Source organism: Bos mutus, chromosome 15 (assembly GCF_027580195.1).
Source record: "Bos mutus isolate GX-2022 chromosome 15, NWIPB_WYAK_1.1, whole genome shotgun sequence".
In the NCBI taxonomy this organism is placed as follows: Eukaryota; Metazoa; Chordata; class Mammalia; order Artiodactyla; family Bovidae; genus Bos; species Bos mutus.
This window is the reverse complement of record NC_091631.1, coordinates 1,901,614-1,920,715: the sequence shown is the minus strand read 5'-3', so window position 1 is coordinate 1,920,715 and position 19,102 is coordinate 1,901,614. Positions and strand designations below refer to the sequence as shown.

The following is a 19,102-nucleotide window of genomic DNA, read 5'->3' as shown; positions in this document are numbered from 1 at the left end:
GACCTAATTATAACTGAGAGAATAGGGGAGGGGAATTATGTTGGGGGTGGGTGGAGGAGTAATAACATTTCTAAATCCTTATCTGTCTTGGTAGAAAGTTAACATGTAATGGCTAAAATTGGACAAAAAATCAATATAGAGGAATATACTGTCTAAAATATACAAGTAAATAATGTGCTGTGCTGTGCTTAGTCACTCAGTCATGTCCGACTCTGCAACCCCACGGACTATAGCCTGCCAGGCTCCCCTGTCCATGGGATTCTCCAGGCAAGAACGGGGTGCCACGCCCTCCTCCAGGGGATCTTCCCGAACCAGGGATGGAACCTGTGTCTCCTGCATCGCCAGGCAGGTTCTTTACCACTAGCGCCGCCTGGAAAGCCCCACAAGTAAGTAACAGAAGAAGTTAAAATATTTAGAGAGGAGAACTGGACTTGGGGGTGGAAAAAGAAAAGCAAGGGAGTGTTTTTGAATATTACTCTTGGCGTAGTATTTGCATTTTAAACTATGCATTTGTATGATTTTGATTTAAAATTTTCATTTAAGCAAAAGGTATCTATGTCAGATCAGGTTGGAAGGGATGGCGTTTGGTACCGAAATGGGCACCTGGGTGGTCGAGGCAGGAACCAGGACCAGCAGAGAAGATCAGGGAAAAGCCCTGCTAACCAGCCGGGCCGTACCTTCTTCACCGAACACCTCTCCACAGTGAGCGCAGAAGAAGTGCTCGGGGTGCCAGGTTTGGTTCATGGCCGTCAGCACTTTCTGGAAAAGCAACGGAGAGTGATTAGGAGGCTGCAGAGCTGTAAAACACGAGCCGGGCTCTAACAAAAACTGCGCGAAGGCGGGGGCAGCGGGCTCACTCACGTCCAGGATGGGAGCGGCGCAGTACGCACAGCGCGGAGAGAAGAGACGGTGGTAGTCCTTAGCGCAGTAGGCCAGGCCGCTCCGCTCGAAGAAGGGGCTGGAGCCGATCTCCGCTTTGCAGTGGGCGCACACGAAGTGCTCGGGATGCCACGCCTGCCCCAGCGCGTGGATCACCTGGAGGGTGAAGCAAAGCTTGGCGTGGGGGCCCGGGCACTCGGGGGTCCGCAGTGTGCACGACTCTGGGGCGTGCTCTTTCAACAGCATCCATGGAAACGACACCCCCTGCAGTTACGCCACACTGAGGCCAAGACCTCGGGTGCACTCACGCGGCCTGTGGTCCGTGGGTATGTGTGGATGTGTGAGTCGCTCAGTCGTGTCCGACCCTCTGTGACCCCGTGGACTGCAGCCGGCCAGGCTCCTGTGTCCCTGGGATTCTCCAGGCAAGAGTACTGGAGTGGGCTGCTATTCCCTTCTCCACCTGTGGCCCACACTTCACGGATAATGGCATGGTGTCCGCTTTCCCAACTTAATAAACGCTCACTCTGCTATACTGCCCCAGAAAATTACAGACACGAAATAGAGCACAGTGGTGACAGACGACATGCTTGGCCTGGAAGGGATCCCGGGAACAGGAGACCAATGACAGTTTTTATTCCTCTGATCTGGACACCTCATCTCACACCCTGTGGAAAGTCAGGTCTCGACGCCCTTTATAAGACTTTGGATGAAGGATGGTGCCCAAGCAGGAATTTGTGGTCATGCTATGATTCTGGGAGCAGCTGAAAGTCATAATCAGTCACTTTGCACTGGGAAGATTTGAACCAAGGGAGCAGAGGGAAAATTATTCTCCATAAGGCAGTAGAGGAAAATGGTTATGAGCTTGAACTCTCAAGCCAGAGTCTCCTGGATTTGGATCTTACATTCACCTCTTACTAGACCTTGGATATGTCAGTTAATGACCCTGGGCCCTCAGTTTCCTCATCTTTACAAAGAGCTTGCAACCACTGAAGGGCTGTGTGTATGCGTGCATGCGTGCTCAGTCATTCAGTCGTGTCTGACTCTCTGTGACCCCATGGACTGTAGCCCACCAGCCTCCTCTGTCCATGGGATTCTCCAGGCAAGAACACTGGAGTGGGCTGCCATGCCCTCCTCCAGGGGCTCTTCCCAATTCAGGATTGAAGGGATAATGCAACCATTAGATAAAAGAAGACTTGTACGGTGCTTAGTCCCACACCCGGAGCACTGTGAAGGATTGGTAAGTATCACTACATTGTCTTAGGTCATAAGAAGAAAGAGCAGTCCTTGGAGGGTGGAGACGGACACACACAGACATGGATGGCCGTAGCATCAGTGTCTTGGCCCGCCCCACCTTTCCAGCGATCGGTTTCTGGCAGGAGGCACAGTGCCCCTTGGGTACTGTGGCAATTCCCAGGTTCTGCAAGTCCTGCTCCAAGCCCCCCAGCATGGAGTCCAGGGAGGCCTTGTGATCCTGATTGTCGGATACGGGTTTCTTGCTGGCATCTGCTTTCGCTGTAACCTGTACCAAGAAGAGAACCACAAAGAGAGTCATCCTCATTGGCATCTTCTGCACTATCTCTTAGTCTTTCCTGAACTTCCTCCAAGGCGCTGGAAGAATCTAACATTGCAACACCAAAAAAAAAAAAAAAAAAAGCTTTCATCTCCCTTTCACTCTAAGTTCCTCAGGCTGAATGAACTCTGGCTAGTCTTCCTGTTTGCCAATCTCTTCTGGCAGTAGGAAATTGAACATAGGAAGAGGATACCTTATCTCTTGTGATGACTGCAGGTCAACAATTCATCTTTTTATGTATTTATGTTGCAGTGTTTATTGGGCAGCTAATTTCTGCCACTCACTGTTCTAGGCTCGTGGTGCAGAGCAGTTCTCAAGACTAACCAAGTGTCTGCCCTCATGGAATTTATTTTCTCTGAGTAACAGACAGTAAGCAATTAAAGAAATAACAGATGATATGATGTCAGGTTAGAGATATGAATTATATATTGAGACAAAGAGAGTGGGATGGTGAGGAAGAATGGATTCAGGCGAGGGCAATCCGAGAAGGCTAAGGAGCTGATACCTGAGCAGATATTTGAGTGATTTACTGAGACACAGAAATATTGATAATTGTGAGAACAGCATTCTAGAGGGGAGGAAGGCCCAGAGGGATGAGATAGTCTGACACATAAAAAGTAAAAAGAGGTCAGGAGGGCTAGAACAGAGGGAGTGCAGATGAGTGAGGCAGGAGAAAACAATGGAAAAGAGGCAATGATCACACAGAGCCCGCAGAGGACAAAGCTCGGTTTTATTAATAAAAATAAATAATTGTTATTACTTAATAAAGCTCAGGTTTTATTCCAAGGGTGATGGAACCATTAGGGCGCTTCAAGCGTGAGAGGGAAAGAATCTGATTCACAAGATCCCTGCGCTAGCTGAGTGAGGAATTAGGTATGGACAAAGCAAGAGGCATCAGAGGTGCTCGTTAGGCAGGAGACTTTCAACACAGCTGGGATCGGAGATGACTTGGGCCAGTGACGGTGGAGAGAAGGTGGTCAGAGGTGGTCAGATAAAACTTGGTGGCGGTTGGATTTATTAAAGGGAAACTGCAGTGCAGCTGCGATAAAACATTCAACAGGAGACTTTGAGTGACAGAACCGTTGCCCAGCCTCGTCTCTCTCAACTCCCAGTTTCAGAGGACCGCGCCTTCCGACCAGGGGGCTGCGGTGCTTCTCCCCGGCCTGCGGCGCTGAAGTCCCCAGCCCCCGCCCTGCCCCACTTCACCTTTCCCGTTTCATCTTGGATTACTCAGGAAAAGCCCCACTGTGTACAGCCAGCCAGGCTCCCGCAGTCTCCAGAAAGTGCTCCCCTTTGCTTCAGGCCTCTGCCTGGGACAACCTCCCACCATCTCACTAAGCAAAATGCTCATTTTCCTTCGAGAAACTTATCATTTGACACACTTCCTTCCTCTCCTATTATATAATGTTAGTTCATGCTCAAGAGATTCGTGTTCTAAAGGTTAACATCGAAAAGGCCTGAAAATAACTAAGTAAAAACACAGCAATGTGTCTGTGTCTATATATACAATTATATCTATTTGCTGGTATATTTCAGAGTGCTTCTGAAAGGATTATGTGAAAAATAGAAAATACTGAATACCTCAGGGGCAGAACTGGATGGCTGGGAACACTTCACTGTATACTGTTGTACTATGGATTTTTGTACAGTGTAAAGGTATGGCTATGCCAAAGCCTTTGACTGTGTGGATCACAATAAACTGTGGAAAATTCTGAAAGAGATGGGAATACCAGACCACCTGACCCGCCTCTTGAGAAACCTCTATGCAGGTCAGGAAGCAACAGTTAGAACTGGACACGGAACAACAGACTGGTTCCAAATAGGAAAAGGAGTATGCCAAGGCTGTATATTGTCACCCTACTTATTTAACTTCTATGCAGAGTACATCATGAGAAACGCTGGGCTGGAAGAAGCACGAGCTGGAATCAAGATTGCCGGAAGAAATATCAATAACCTCAGATATGTGGAAAGCTGAACAACAACAAAGAGAAACAGAAGCTGAGACAGGGATTTCTTCGAGAAAGCTGTGCCAAGTGTGCTCCACCACCATCGCCAGGAGGCATGAGGTATGGTCCGGAACCTCAAGTCAAGAGAGGGACTGCAGCAGGACCACTCTGAGAGCTGGGTATGGGTGCCCTGCCAGGCGTGGGGTACAGGTGATGGTATTTGACTCATCCCGGAAAAAAAGATCCACAGGTGAGAGTTAAAGGGGCCTCACGGCCGCTGAATAGAGAGAGGCACCTGAAATTAAGTGCGGTCATTCTAGCCAGCTTCCCTGGTGGCTCAGACGAGCAAAGCGCCTGCCTGCAACACGGGAGACCCAGGTTCAATCCCTGGGTCGGAAGATCCCCTGAGAAGGAAATGCAACCCACTCCAGCACGCTTGCTTGGAGAATCTCACGTCAGAGGAGCCTGGCAGGCTACAGTCCATGGGATCACAAAAGAGTCAGACATGACTTGGCAAACTAAACAACAACAAAAAGAAAGTCAGAGTGAAATATACACCAAGCCCAGAGAGGTCAAAGCAAATTAGACAACTTAGAACCTTTCTGCCCTCCAGGCTAAACCCTTCCACCCCTGTTTCAACCCTGGAGGGGTCAGCTATGGAGATTAGCAGTGGGTGTGAGAATAAAAGCAAGAAAGGACCCGTGACCGGCCACACCCCTCTTCCCTGGCCTCCTGCAGCTTAAAGATCCCACCAGGGGAGAGAGTAGCTGTCACTTTAGATAAGTTGGAGGCTTTAGTCATTATACAGAATGAATTACCTAAGGATTTAGACTTGTGTTTTGTGTCTTAAATTTACTTTTTTCTATTTAGAGTAGTTTATTAAAAATAATCAAAAAAGACATAAGACTGCCTCAAATTTTTATTTAGAAGAAAACTTTCCCTGTGAATTAATTCTAAAAGTACAGGAAAAGAAAAAAGAAGCTTTCTGATTTCATACACAAGTCATATTGGTTCAAAACAAACATAAAAAAAGAAGAAGTCAGGAAAGAAAAATCAAGACAATGCAGAAAACAGAAGGGAGTAAAAAGCCTGCAACAGGGGCAAAACTTGTCACACAGAAAGGGTCAGGAACAAGAACAAAATCTTAATAAAAACTTTCAGCCACGGGAGGCAGGAAGACAGTGAAGCACTGTCTTCAGAATGATGAGGGAAATTGTTTTCTACCTAGAATTCTATGTCCAGGACACTTAAGGCAGACAAGATATTTTCAGATGCTCAAGGTTTCAAAGTTTCTACCAGGAGCTACTGGAGGGTGTGCTCCACCAAAATAAAAGCAATAATACATATTCAAAGATGGAGGAAAGGATTTAGTACAAAGGGATTCCGAGATAAAGTATTGCTTCTCAGCAGGCAGGCTGGAGCAGAAGGATGAAAGTCTCCTGGACAGATATCTCCAAGAAAAAAAAAAAGAAACGAATGGAACTGACGTATTACCAGAAGTGGATGACCATTTTGAGAAGGATTCCGCAGCTGTGTCAGATAAATTAGTGATAATTACAATGAGAATTAAGCTAATGAAAAAGGGATCCAGATGTTAATTTCAGGAAATAACACGTGTATGAAAAGGACACCATGATATTGATCGTCATCTTCGTCATCTTCATGTGCCAGGCACTGTTGCAAACACTACATTGATATTGTCTCTTAAAATCCTCATAATGACCCTATACAGTAAGCATTATCATTTTTCCTTACTTAAAAAAAAATCTTTTTGGTCATGCCACATGGCATGTGAGAGCTTCGATTCCCAACCAGGAATCAAACCCACGTTCCTGCATAGGAAGCGCAGAGTCTTAACCACTGGACCACGAGGGAAGTCCTAAAGTAAGCATTATTATTAGGTCCATTTTACTCATGAGCAAAGTAAGCTCCAAAGATCCCTTTAACACCCTATGGCTATAAATGCCACAGCCCAGATCTGAACCAGGCAGACGAACCCCAAATCCTCCCTGTACTGTATCACCATGTGCTACATGACTCAGTGGTGAGCAATATTTATGTGAATGTCCACATGTACACACTGAATACTGATCTGATTTATAACTATGACCTAATTATAACTGAGAGAATAGGGGAGGGGAATTATGTTGGGGGTGGGTGGAGGAGTAATAACATTTCTAAATCCTTATCTGTCTTGGTAGAAAGTTAACATGTAATGGCTAAAATTGGACAAAAAATCAATATAGAGGAATATACTGTCTAAAATATACAAGTAAATAATGTGCTGTGCTGTGCTTAGTCACTCAGTCATGTCCGACTCTGCAACCCCACGGACTATAGCCTGCCAGGCTCCCCTGTCCATGGGATTCTCCAGGCAAGAACGGGTGCCACGCCTCCTCCAGGGATCTTCCCGAACCAGGGATGGAACCTGTGTCTCCTGCATCGCCAGGCAGGTTCTTTACCACTAGCGCCGCCTGGAAAGCCCCACAAGTAAGTAACAGAAGAAGTTAAAATATTTAGAGAGGAGAACTGGACTTGGGGTGGAAAAAAAAAGAAAAGCAAGGGAGTGTTTTTTGAATATTACTCTTGGCGTAGTATTTGCATTTTAAACTATGCATTTGTATGATTTTGATTTAAAATTTTCATTTAAGCAAAAGGTATCTATGTCAGATCAGGTTGGAAGGGATGGCGTTTGGTACGAAATGGGCACCTGGGTGGTCGAGGCAGGAACCAGGACCAGCAGAGAAGATCAGGAAAAGCCCTGCTAACCAGCCGGGCCGTACCTTCTTCACGAACACCTCTCCACAGTGAGCGCAGAAGAAGTGCTCGGGGTGCCAGGTTTGGTTCATGGCCGTCAGCACTTTCTGGAAAAGCAACGGAGAGTGATTAGAGGCTGCAGAGCTGTAAAAAACACGAGCCGGGCTCTAACAAAAAAACTGCGAAGGCGGGGCAGCGGGCTCACTCACGCCCAGGATGGGAGCGGCGAGCAATGCGCTGGCCGCGGAGAGAAGAGACGGTGGTAGTCCCAGCGCAGTAGGCCAGGCCGCTCCGGCTCGAAGAAGGGGCTGGAGCGATCTCCGCTTTGCAGTGGGCGACACGAAGTGCTCGGGATGCCACGCCTGCCCCAGCGCGTGGATCACCTGGAGGGTGAAGCAAAGCTTGGCGTGGGGCCCGGGCACTCGGGGTCCGCAGTGTGTGCGACTCTGGGCGTGCTCTTTCAACAGCATCCATGGAAACGACACCCCCTGCAGTTACGCCACACTGAGGCCAAGACCTCGGGTGCACTCACGCGGCCTGTGGTCCGTGGGTATGTGTGGATGTGTGAGTCGCTCAGTCGTGTCCGACCCTCTGTGACCCCGTGGACTGCAGCCGCCAGGCTCCTGTGTCCCTGGGATTCTCCAGGCAAGAGTACTGGGTGGGCTGCTATTCCCTTCTCCACCTGTGGCCCACACTTCACGGATAATGGCATGGTGTCCGCTTTCCCAACTTAATAAACGCTCACTCTGCTATACTGCCCCAGAAAATTACAGACACGAAATAGAGCACAGTGGTGACAGACGACATGCTTGGCCTGGAAGGGATCCCGGGAACAGGAGACCAATGACAGTTTTTATTCCTCTGATCTGGACACCTCATCTCACACCCTGTGGAAAGTCAGGTCTCGACGCCCTTTATAAGACTTTGGATGAAGGATGGTGCCCAAGCAGGAATTTGTGGTCATGCTATGATTCTGGGAGCAGCTGAAAGTCATAATCAGTCACTTTGCACTGGGAAGATTTGAACCAAGGGAGCAGAGGGAAAATTATTCTCCATAAGGCAGTAGAGGAAAATGGTTATGAGCTTGAACTCTCAAGCCAGAGTCTCCTGGATTTGGATCTTACATTCACCTCTTACTAGACCTTGGATATGTCAGTTAATGACCCTGGGCCCTCAGTTTCCTCATCTTTACAAAGAGCTTGCAACCACTGAAGGGCTGTGTGTATGCGTGCATGCGTGCTCAGTCATTCAGTCGTGTCTGACTCTCTGTGACCCCATGGACTGTAGCCCACCAGCCTCCTCTGTCCATGGGATTCTCCAGGCAAGAACACTGGAGTGGGCTGCCATGCCCTCCTCCAGGGGGCTCTTCCCAATTCAGGATTGAAGGGATAATGCAACCATTAGATAAAAGAAGACTTGTACGGTGCTTAGTCCCACACCCGGAGCACTGTGAAGGATTGGTAAGTATCACTACATTGTCTTAGGTCATAAGAAGAAAGAGCAGTCCTTGGAGGGTGGAGACGGACACACACAGACATGGATGGCCGTAGCATCAGTGTCTTGGCCCGCCCCACCTTTCCAGCGATCGGTTTCTGGCAGGAGGCACAGTGCCCCTTGGGTACTGTGGCAATTCCCAGGTTCTGCAAGTCCTGCTCCAAGCCCCCCAGCATGGAGTCCAGGGAGGCCTTGTGATCCTGATTGTCGGATACGGGTTTCTTGCTGGCATCTGCTTTCGCTGTAACCTGTACCAAGAAGAGAACCACAAAGAGAGTCATCCTCATTGGCATCTTCTGCACTATCTCTTAGTCTTTCCCTGAACTTCCTCCAAGGCGCTGGAAGAATCTAACATTGCAACACCAAAAAAAAAAAAAAAGCTTTCATCTCCCTTTCACTCTAAGTTCCTCAGGCTGAATGAACTCTGGCTAGTCTTCCTGTTTGCCAATCTCTTCTGGCAGTAGGAAATTGAACATAGGAAGAGGATACCTTATCTCTTGTGATGACTGCAGGTCAACAATTCATCTTTTTATGTATTTATGTTGCAGTGTTTATTGGGCAGCTAATTTCTGCCACTCACTGTTCTAGGCTCGTGGTGCAGAGCAGTTCTCAAGACTAACCAAGTGTCTGCCCTCATGGAATTTATTTTCTCTGAGTAACAGACAGTAAGCAATTAAAGAAATAACAGATGATATGATGTCAGGTTAGAGATATGAATTATATATTGAGACAAAAGAGAGTGGGATGGTGAGGAAGAATGGATTCAGACGAGGGCAATCCGAGAAGGCTAAGGAGCTGATACCTGAGCAGATATTTGAGTGATTTACTGAGACACAGAAATATTGATAATTGTGAGAACAGCATTCTAGAGGGGAGGAAGGCCCAGAGGGATGAGATAGTCTGACACATAAAAAGTAAAAAGAGGTCAGGAGGGCTAGAACAGAGGGAGTGCAGATGAGTGAGGCAGGAGAAAACAATGGAAAAAGAGGCAATGATCACACAGAGCCCGCAGGACAAAGCTTCGGTTTTATTAATAAAAATAAATAATTGTTATTACTTAATAAAGCTCAGGTTTTATTCCAAGGGTGATGGAACCATTAGGGCGCTTCAAGCGTGAGAGGGAAAGAATCTGATTCACAAGATCCCTGCGCTAGCTGAGTGAGGAATTAGGTATGGACAAAGCAAGAGGCATCAGAGGTGCTCGTTAGGCAGGAGACTTTCAACACAGCTGGGATCGGAGATGACTTGGGCCAGTGACGGTGGAGAAGGTGGTCAGAGGTGGTCAGATAAAACTTGGTGGCCGGTTGGATTTATTAAAGGGAAACTGCAGTGCAGCTGCGATAAAACATTCAACAGGGAGACTTTGAGTGACAGAACCGTTGCCCAGCTCGTCTCTCTCAACTCCCAGTTTCCAGAGGACCGCGCCTTCCGGACCAGGGGGCTGCGGTGCTTCTCCACGGCCTGCGGCGCTGAAGTCCCAGCGTCCCCGCCCACTGCCCCACTTCACCTTTCCCGTTTCATCTTGGATTACTCAGGAAAAGCCCCCACTGTGTACAGCCAGCCAGGCTCCCCGCAGTCTCCAGAAAGTGCTCCCTTTGCTTCAGGCCTCTGCCTGGGACAACCTCCCACCATCTCACTAAGCAAAATGCTCATTTTCCTTCGAGAAACTTATCATTTGACACACTTCCTTCCTCTCCTATTATATAATGTTAGTTCATGCTCAAGAGATTCGTGTTCTAAAGGTTAACATCGAAAAGGCCTGAAAATAACTAAGTAAAAACACAGCAATGTGTCTGTGTCTATATATACAATTACATCTATTTGCTGGTATATTTCAGAGTGCTTCTGAAAGGATTATGTGAAAAATAGAAAATACTGAATACCTCCAGGGGGCAGAACTGGATGGCTGGGAACACTTCACTGTATACTGTTGTACTATGGATTTTTGTACAGTGTAAAGGTATGGCTATGCCAAAGCCTTTGACTGTGTGGATCACAATAAACTGTGGAAAATTCTGAAAGAGATGGGAATACCAGACCACCTGACCCGCCTCTTGAGAAACCTCTATGCAGGTCAGGAAGCAACAGTTAGAACTGGACACGGAACAACAGACTGGTTCCAAATAGGAAAAGGAGTATGCCAAGGCTGTATATTGTCACCCTACTTATTTAACTTCTATGCAGAGTACATCATGAGAAACGCTGGGCTGGAAGAAGCACGAGCTGGAATCAAGATTGCCGGAAGAAATATCAATAACCTCAGATATGTGGAAAGTGAAGAGGAACTAAAAAGCCTCTTGATGAGAGTGAAAGAGGAGAGTGAAAAAGTTGGCTTAAAGCTCAACATTCAGAAAATGAAGATCATGGCATCTGGTCCCATCACTTCATGGGAAATAGATGGGGAAACAGTGGAAACAGTGTCAGACTTTATTTTTCTGGGCTCCAAAATCACTGCAGATGGTGATTGCAGCCATGAAATTAAAAGATGCTTACTCCTTGGAAGGAAAGTGACCAACCTAAATAGCATATTGAAAAGCAGAGACATTACTTTGCCAACAAAGGTCCGTCTAGTCAAGGCTATGGTTTTTCCAGTGGTCATGTATGGATGTGAGAGTTGGACTGTGAAGAAAGCTGAGTGCTGAAAAATTGATGCTTTTGAACTGTGGTGTTGGAGAAGACTCTTGAGAGTCCCTTGGACTGCAAGGAGATCCAACCAGTCCATTCTGAAGGAGATCAGCCCTGGGTGTTCTTTGGAAGGAATGATGCTAAAGCTGAAACTCCAATACTTTGGCCACCTCATGTGAAGAGTTGACTCATTGGAAAAGACTCTGATGCTGGGAGGGATTGGGGGCAGGAGGAGAAGGGGACGACAGAGGATGAGATGGCTGGATGGCATCACTGACTCAATGGACGTGAGTCTGAGTGAACTCCGGGAGTTGGTGATTGACAGGGAGGCCTGGCGTGCTGCGATTCATGGGGTTGCAAAGAGTCGGACACAACTGAGCGACTGAACTGAACTGAAAGATATGGCTAATTCAAAAAATAAGCATAAATTTTTAAATGTAAATAAACTAAGACACACGTTAAATCAATTTTAAAACATCACACAATTAAAACTGCTAATGTAGATTTTTTTTTTCTAGTATTTTCAGATATGGGGTTCCCTGGTGGCTCAGTGGTAAAGAATCTGCCTGCCACTTCAGGAGATGCAGGTTCCATTCTGGAGTCTGAATGATCCCCTGGAGAAGGAAATAGCAACCCACGCCAGTATTCTTGCCTGGGAAATCCCAAGGACAAAGGCTCCTGGTGGGCTATAGTCTATGGGGTTTTAAAACAGTTGGCATGATTTAGCAACTAAACAACAATTTTCAGATATACAATGCGATGAGGAATGCACTCAGCTTTATTGTAAATATTAAAAAAAACTTGTTTCTAATATTTATTCATTGTCTCTCTAATAATATGCATTACTCATAATGCATCAGAAACAGCACTGGAAAGCCAAAGGTGAGCCACAGAGATAAGATTCCTGCCCTTCAAGTCACACACATTTTTATACACTGCCTTGAAATTACTTCATAGTCACTTCAAGTGTGCGTATCAAATACCCCAACCAATTCAGAATGGTTGGATTCTCTACCTTAAGAATTCTAGCTCAATAACCTAAATGGGAAAAGCATTTGAAAAGGGTCCGTGTGTATATAACTGAATCACTTTGCTGGGCACCTGAAATTAGCACACTGCTGATCAGCTATGGTGGCGGTGGTGGTTTAGTGGCTCAGTCGTGTCCAGCTCTTGCGACCCTGTGGACTGTAGCCTCCAGGTTCCTCTGTCCATGGGATTCTGCAGGCAAGAGTACTGGAGTGGGTTGTCATTTCCTTCTCCAGAAGATCTTCCTGACCCAGGGATCAAACCCGGGTCTCCCGCATTGCAGGCATATCTTTACCAACTGAGCCACCAGGGAAGCCCAGAGACTAGACCAAGAGGGGTGGATTTTCTCTCAGTAAGAGTTTAGGACTCATCCTTCCTTTCAAAGCCACGCTTGCGCTCCCTTGCTATGCTCCAGCTTGCCATGGGTCTCCTCTGTCTTACTCAGGGAGGTCTCTTTAACAGCCCTTCCACACTTTATCCAGCTTTAGTGGCAAACAGTCTGTCTTTTAGTCTAATAAATATCACCTCATTTTATATCTCATTTTATTAAGCACACTCCAAGCCCCTTGAAATCAGAACCTGTATCACAGAGTCTTTTATATCCAGATAAGACATCTAAAAAAAACTCAGCACAAATAAACTTATATACAAAACAGAAATAAACCCATAGACTAAAAAAAAAAAAATTACGGTTACCAAGCGGGTAAAAGGCTTCCCAGGTGGTGCTAATGACAAAGAACTGCCTGCCAATGCAGGAAATGTAAGAGATGAGGGTTCGATCCCTGGGTCGGGAAGATCCCTGGAGGAGGAAATGACAACCACTCCAGTCTTCTGGCCTGGAGAATCCCATGGACAGAGGAGCCTGGTGGGCTACGGTCCATGGGGTCACAGAGAGTCGGACATGACTGAAGCTGCTTAGCACATTTGGGGGTAAAGGGTGGGAGGGATAAATTAGGAGTTTGGGATTACCATGGACACATTCCTATATATAAAACAGATAACCAACAAGGACCTACCACTGTACAGCACAGGGAACCATGCTCAATATTTTGTAATAACCTCTAACAGGAAAAAGTCAGATAGAGATATAGGTGGAGATACAGAACTGAATCGTTCTGCTGAACACCGGAAACAAATTCAACACACTGTAAATCAGCTACACTTCAGTGAGCTCATCCACTGAGTTAAACTGAGTCCGGCAGAATCAGTAAGGACTTGGGGGAGTTTCTGAAGCGGGAGGGCAGGGCGGAGGTCCACAGAGAGAAGCCCTGCGGGCTGCATCCCAGGACGGTGCTCACCTGATGCTGCAGCTCACACAGATGCGCCATCAGCTCATCCAACTGTGCGGCTGCTGAGGTTTTAGAAGCTGGTGGTGATTCCTTTGGCTCTTGAATCTCACTGTAAGGAGGAAAGAAAAAAATCAAACTAACACACCAAAACTCAAATAAGCGTTAGACAGTGCCTAAAATACCAGAAAATGCAGTTTTAACTATTAGCCCTTTGCATGCATGCTAAGTCACTTCAGTCATCTCTGACTCTTTGCGACCCCGTGGACTGTAGCCCGCCAGGCTCTTCTGTCCATGGGGTTCTCCAGGCAAGAACACTGGAGTGGGTTGCCATTTCCTTTTCCAAGGCATCTTCCTGACCCAGGGATTGAACCTGCATCTCTTACATCTCCTGCATTGGCAGGTGGGTTCTTTCCCACTGTGCCACCTGGTTAGACCCACTAACCCCTTAGATAGGACTAAAACTAGACCAATTCAGCAATTTTACTTCCGAGACTCTATCCTACAGAAAAATTGGACATATCTATAAAGATACGTACACAAAGACATTCCTTGAAACACAGAAGCAGTATAGTCTTATGAGCAAATTAAAACTAAATGGAGATACAGTCACATAAATTATGGTCCACCCACACTATAAAATACCCTATGGCTAAAAAAAAAATGTCAACAGATTTATATGAACTAAGGAAGACTTCTAATTTATACTGCTAACTTAAAAACCAAGGCCCAGAACAATATGAAAACTCTCCTTCCATCGACATCATTTCAGAAACACGGATCCATAAGTCTGGAGCTGCACACACAGATCTGTAAGAAGACAGGCCCGACAGCAGTTACCTATCGAGCTGGTAATTAGGTGGTGGGAGGAGAGACGCTGCTGGAGGTGGTCTCGCAGCTCACCCTGGATATTTCCGGTTTGTCTCACGTTTTTTGGTTTGCGTTTGGCTGCGCTGCGAGCCTTGCGGAATCTTAGTTCTCTGACCAGGGACTGAAGCTGAGCCCGGCAGTGAAAGCGCGAGTCCTAAGCACTGGACAGCCAGGTGGACAGCCAGGGAATTCTCTGCTTTGTTTTTTTTTTTTTTTTAAGACTATTTTTCAGAGCAGGTTTAGGTTTATACACAATAGTAAGCAGAAGATACCTCTTTGACTTTTTACATATGTGAGTTCATAAACTAATTGTGTGTGTGAAGTTATATTTTCAAAACAAAGGTCAGCTATCCTAGGAAAGAGACACTGAGAGAAGCCGGTGAGACGGCAGGAGCGGCAGGCTGGGCGTCAGCAGCGCGATTCTCACGCACAGGCACATTCACCAACTACGATTCCATTAAGTAACTTACGGTATACTACATTAATATAGTCACAATGTTGCGAGTCCTATGAAAAATTATGTTCAATATAAAATGAGTAATGTTAAATGTAGAACATTTTTAAACTGCTGCTGCTGCTAAGTCGCTTCAGTCGTGTCCGACTCTGTGCAACCCCATGGACTGCAGCCCACCAGGCTCCTCTGTCCATGGGATTTTCCAGGCAAGAGTACTGGAGTGGATTGCCATTTAAAACTGTAGAGGAATACAAAGAAAAAAATAAAAGCACATATTCTCCTCCTTTTGAGAGGCACTGAACACCCTAGACACGATGCCTTATGTTTTTACACTCTTCTATGATTGTGTATGATTTTAGGAAATTTGAATATTACTGGTTTTCTTCATGTTTTCGAGTTAACATTTTTCCCATCCCCTAATTCACATCCTTATCTATCCTTTGCAACCATAATAGTTAACAATTATTGAATGTGTATAGAACATTGCTGCTGCTGCTGCTAAGCCGCTTCAGTCGTGTACGACTCTGTGCGACCCCATAGACGGCAGCCCACCAGGCTCCCCTGTAACCTGGGATTCTCCAGGCAAGAACACTGGAGTGGGTTGCCATTTCCTTCTCCAATGCATGAAAGTGAAAAGTGAAAGTGAAGTCGCTCAGTCGTGTCAGACTCTAGCGACCCCATGGACTGCAGCCCACCAGGCTCCTCCGTCCATGGATTTTCCAGGCATGAGTACTGCAGTGGGGTGCCATTGCCTTCTCCAGTATATAACACTAGGCCCTCTGTAAAGAGTTTTACATGGGTTCTCTTTAAATCCTCATAAAAACAGTAAGAGGTAAGTAGTACTACCCCCGGAGAAGGCGATGAGCGACTGAGCGACTTCCCTTTCACTTTTCACTTTCATGCATTGGAGAAGGAAATGGCAACCCCACTCCAGTGTTCCTGCCTGGAGAATCCCAGGGGCGGGGGGGCCTGGGGGGCTGCCGTCTATGGGGTCGCACAGAGTCGGACACGACTGAGTGACTCAGCAGCAGCAGCAGCACTACCCCCAGATGAAGAAACTGGGGCCTAGGGACGTTAAAGCCTTTGCTGTACCCTATACAAAAGGCAAACATCAGAGTTTGGGCCTGCAGACTGCTCAGCTGGTGTTCTCTATCACTAAATTATCTTCTGAAAGATGTATAAAGGCTATACAGTGTGTGCTATAATCTATGGAACTGATCATTTATTGTTAGACACCTAGATTGTTCCTGATTTTCACTGTTGTAGTCAACACTGCTAAATAAATGTTTGATACCTTCACTTCCACAGAGTACATCCTGAGAAGTGGAATCACTGCGTTATACAAGTAACGGAATCTGGAGTAGTGTTTGTCATCAAGTTAATTAGGAAGCTTAGCTAACAACCCACCAAACTATGTGTGTGTATATGAGAGAGAGAGAGACACACACACACACACACATAAAGCCATAAATAAAGTCAAATATTCTAAAGCATTCACTAAATGTGTTTTCATACATGACAACAAAAATCTTACTATTTTACTTATTTTATATATTTATCAACTAGGGAAAAAGTAGAAGAAAGATGGACATCTTCCTCTCTTAACAAAAAAAGACCGTCTCTTGGGTGCAACATGTGCTACTGGCTCACGTACATTTGAACATCTAACAGCAAGGGCAATGTCGGAGGAAAGTGGATCTTTTCCCCTCTTAAAGGACTTTGTCCTTTAGGTACAATATGGCTTCCGGCCAGACACAAGTTTGGGTTTTTTTTTTTTCTTTTTTTGGAAGAACAAAAATGGTCAGGTATGCAAGTGACGGATTTAGTCTTTGGAGGTTTCCAAGGACAAAGTGCAAAGGAGCTCTCTCTCTCTCCCACAACTCTTTTCAGTCTTAATCCCTCAGGAACTGCTGCCACAGCACGTGTCTTAGGAGTACAATAGGTGGCAGGACTGAACACCTCTTTCCTGTGTCCCAGCGTAGAACAAATGCAGCTTCTCACGCCGCCCTGTATAATCCAAAAACCTGTTCATCCTGCAGATGGGCATCCTTGTTCTTAGTGAAAGGACTCTCACTGGTTAGTTCCCCCCATTTTTTTTTTTTTTGGCTGTGCTATGTGGCATGCAGAGTCCTAGTCCCCCAGCCAGGGATCAGCCCTGCGCCCCCTGCACTGGGAGTGCAAGCCCTCAACTGCTGCCTGCCAGGGGAGTCCCTCTCTCTAGCTGCTAACTAGACGCCTAGTGCATCGTAGAAAGAAAGAGAGATCGTTGTCATAATACCCTAGGAGTAACTGAGTCAACAGTATCAACTTCTAAATGAGAAAGGAAAGACCTCTTGAAGTGTCAATGATGACTTCACTATAGGAAACGCTCCTGAAAAGACTCAGCGCTCCTTTGATTTCTCCCTCCATCTCTAAGATGATGCGTGCTTGCTAAGTCGATTCTATCGTGTCTGACTCTCTGTGATCCCCTGGACTGTAGCGCCCCACCCCCCACCCAGGCTCCTCTGTTCATGGGATTCTCCAGGCAAGAGTACTGGAGTGGGTACTCTTCTCCTTCTCTAGGGGATCTTCCCAACCCAGGGATTGAACCTGTGTCTCTTAGTCTCCTGCACTGGCAGGCGGGTTCTTTACCATGGACGCCACGTGATAAAGCACGTAAGTATGCCATTAGTAACAATTTCATTATGCAGAGGTCTTAATAATACCAACAGGGGTGTCAGGATGGCCGAGGGGTCTAAGGTACCAGATTTGCTGTATAGTACAGGTATCTCAGCTCGGTGCTCTGTGATGACCGAGAGCGGTGGGCTGGAGTGGGGAAAGATCCAGAGGGAGGAGACATATGTATACTTAGAGCCAACTCACGTTGTTGTTCAGCAGAAACAAAGACAACTTTGTAAAGCCAAGTATCCCCCAATTAAGAAAAAAATCCTATGATAAACCATAAAAAAAATACAAATATAAAAGTTGAGTTCAAGACTTACCAAGTGAAGAGCTTTATTTTTTCCCCTATTTATTCCTCTGCAATATGTTTATGAAGTGTCCCTCCCTATTCTTAACTAAAATTATTTCGGGTCATATAAAAGATGTATTTCTAAAAATCATCATATTGTTATATCCACACCTGGTATTGAACATACTTTCAAGGTTGAAAGTAATGTTTGGTTAATTTAAGCAAGTCAGAGGGAATGGTGGAAACAGCAAGCAGGAGTCTTGCTTCTGTGTCTCATGCTGAATCTGCACACGGAAGCCTTGTGGGCTCCGAATTTTATCAGCCCGGGGTTTGGATCAGCCCGTTACATATTGACTAGGTCACCTGCATTTCATATCACTCTCCTACACAGATCGACATGGTGAGTATCCTTCAGTAGTGGTATTTGCATCGATTGAGATCTGCTCAGGAAAATTCAAAGACTGAGAGTAAGCAGAAGGAATTTAATTCAGCAATTTAATTACACGGGTGATGGAGAGCTCAGAAGCAGACAGGAAACACCGAGGGAGCTCAGAGATCAGGTTCAGCAAGAAGCCGTTAGTCAAAGGCACAAAACGCAGAGGCAAAGTTACCAAGCCCCGGGAGCCCAGGTTCCCAGGCAGAGGAGGGAATCAGAAGCCGTAAAAGGAGAGACACTGAGGAGAGAGAGAGCCTGGGCGAGCACGCGCCCTAAACGGCCTTGCCTTGCACCCCTCTCCCCCCAGCACGTCCACCCGCCCCACCCAGTCTCGCCCAGCGCCTTCCATTGTTTGCAGCCGGTGGGAGCCTACGACCCTGGAGCTGGTAAAACCCGACCCGCAGGGGTCAGCTCTCCTGGCCCAAAGATCTGTGTGTGTGTGTGAGTCACTCAGTCGTGTCCGACTCTTTGTGACCCCTGAAGGCTCCTCTGCCCCTGGAATTCTCCAGGCAAGAACACTGGAGTGGGCTGCCATTTCCTTCTCCCCAAAGATCTGTACTCAGAGGAAAGGCGCCCGGAAGTTAGGACGCCGCTCCGTCAGCGGGTCACGAGGCCAGATATAGGGCAAAGTGGCCGCCGGTCGGGCTGGGTTTCATACTAGATATCCCTGTGTCTACTAGCTTTTACATTCAAGTCTTGGTTTCTTCAATATAAAAAAATATTAAGTGAGAAGCTACAGTGTACCACGTACTTAATGTTTTACTTTTTTTTTTTTCTTTTGACAAAGGAAAGAGACGGGAAGGCCTAAG

The 19,102-nt window shown here is 46.5% G+C and overlaps 1 protein-coding gene across 1 annotated transcript in view; it reads right to left on the bottom strand.

The window, feature by feature from the left end:
- Positions 1-19,102, bottom strand: part of LPXN (leupaxin) — a 47,722-nt gene that overhangs the window by 12,000 nt on the left and 16,620 nt on the right. Inside the window, exons 4-7 of the mRNA XM_005907376.3 lie at positions 13,596-13,695; positions 8,727-8,894; positions 862-1,035; positions 678-759 (exon numbers count right to left, since the gene is read on the bottom strand). Coding sequence (XP_005907438.1) covers positions 678-759; positions 862-1,035; positions 8,727-8,894; positions 13,596-13,695 — 524 coding nt within the window. The remainder of the gene's footprint in view (positions 1-677; positions 760-861; positions 1,036-8,726; positions 8,895-13,595; positions 13,696-19,102) is intronic.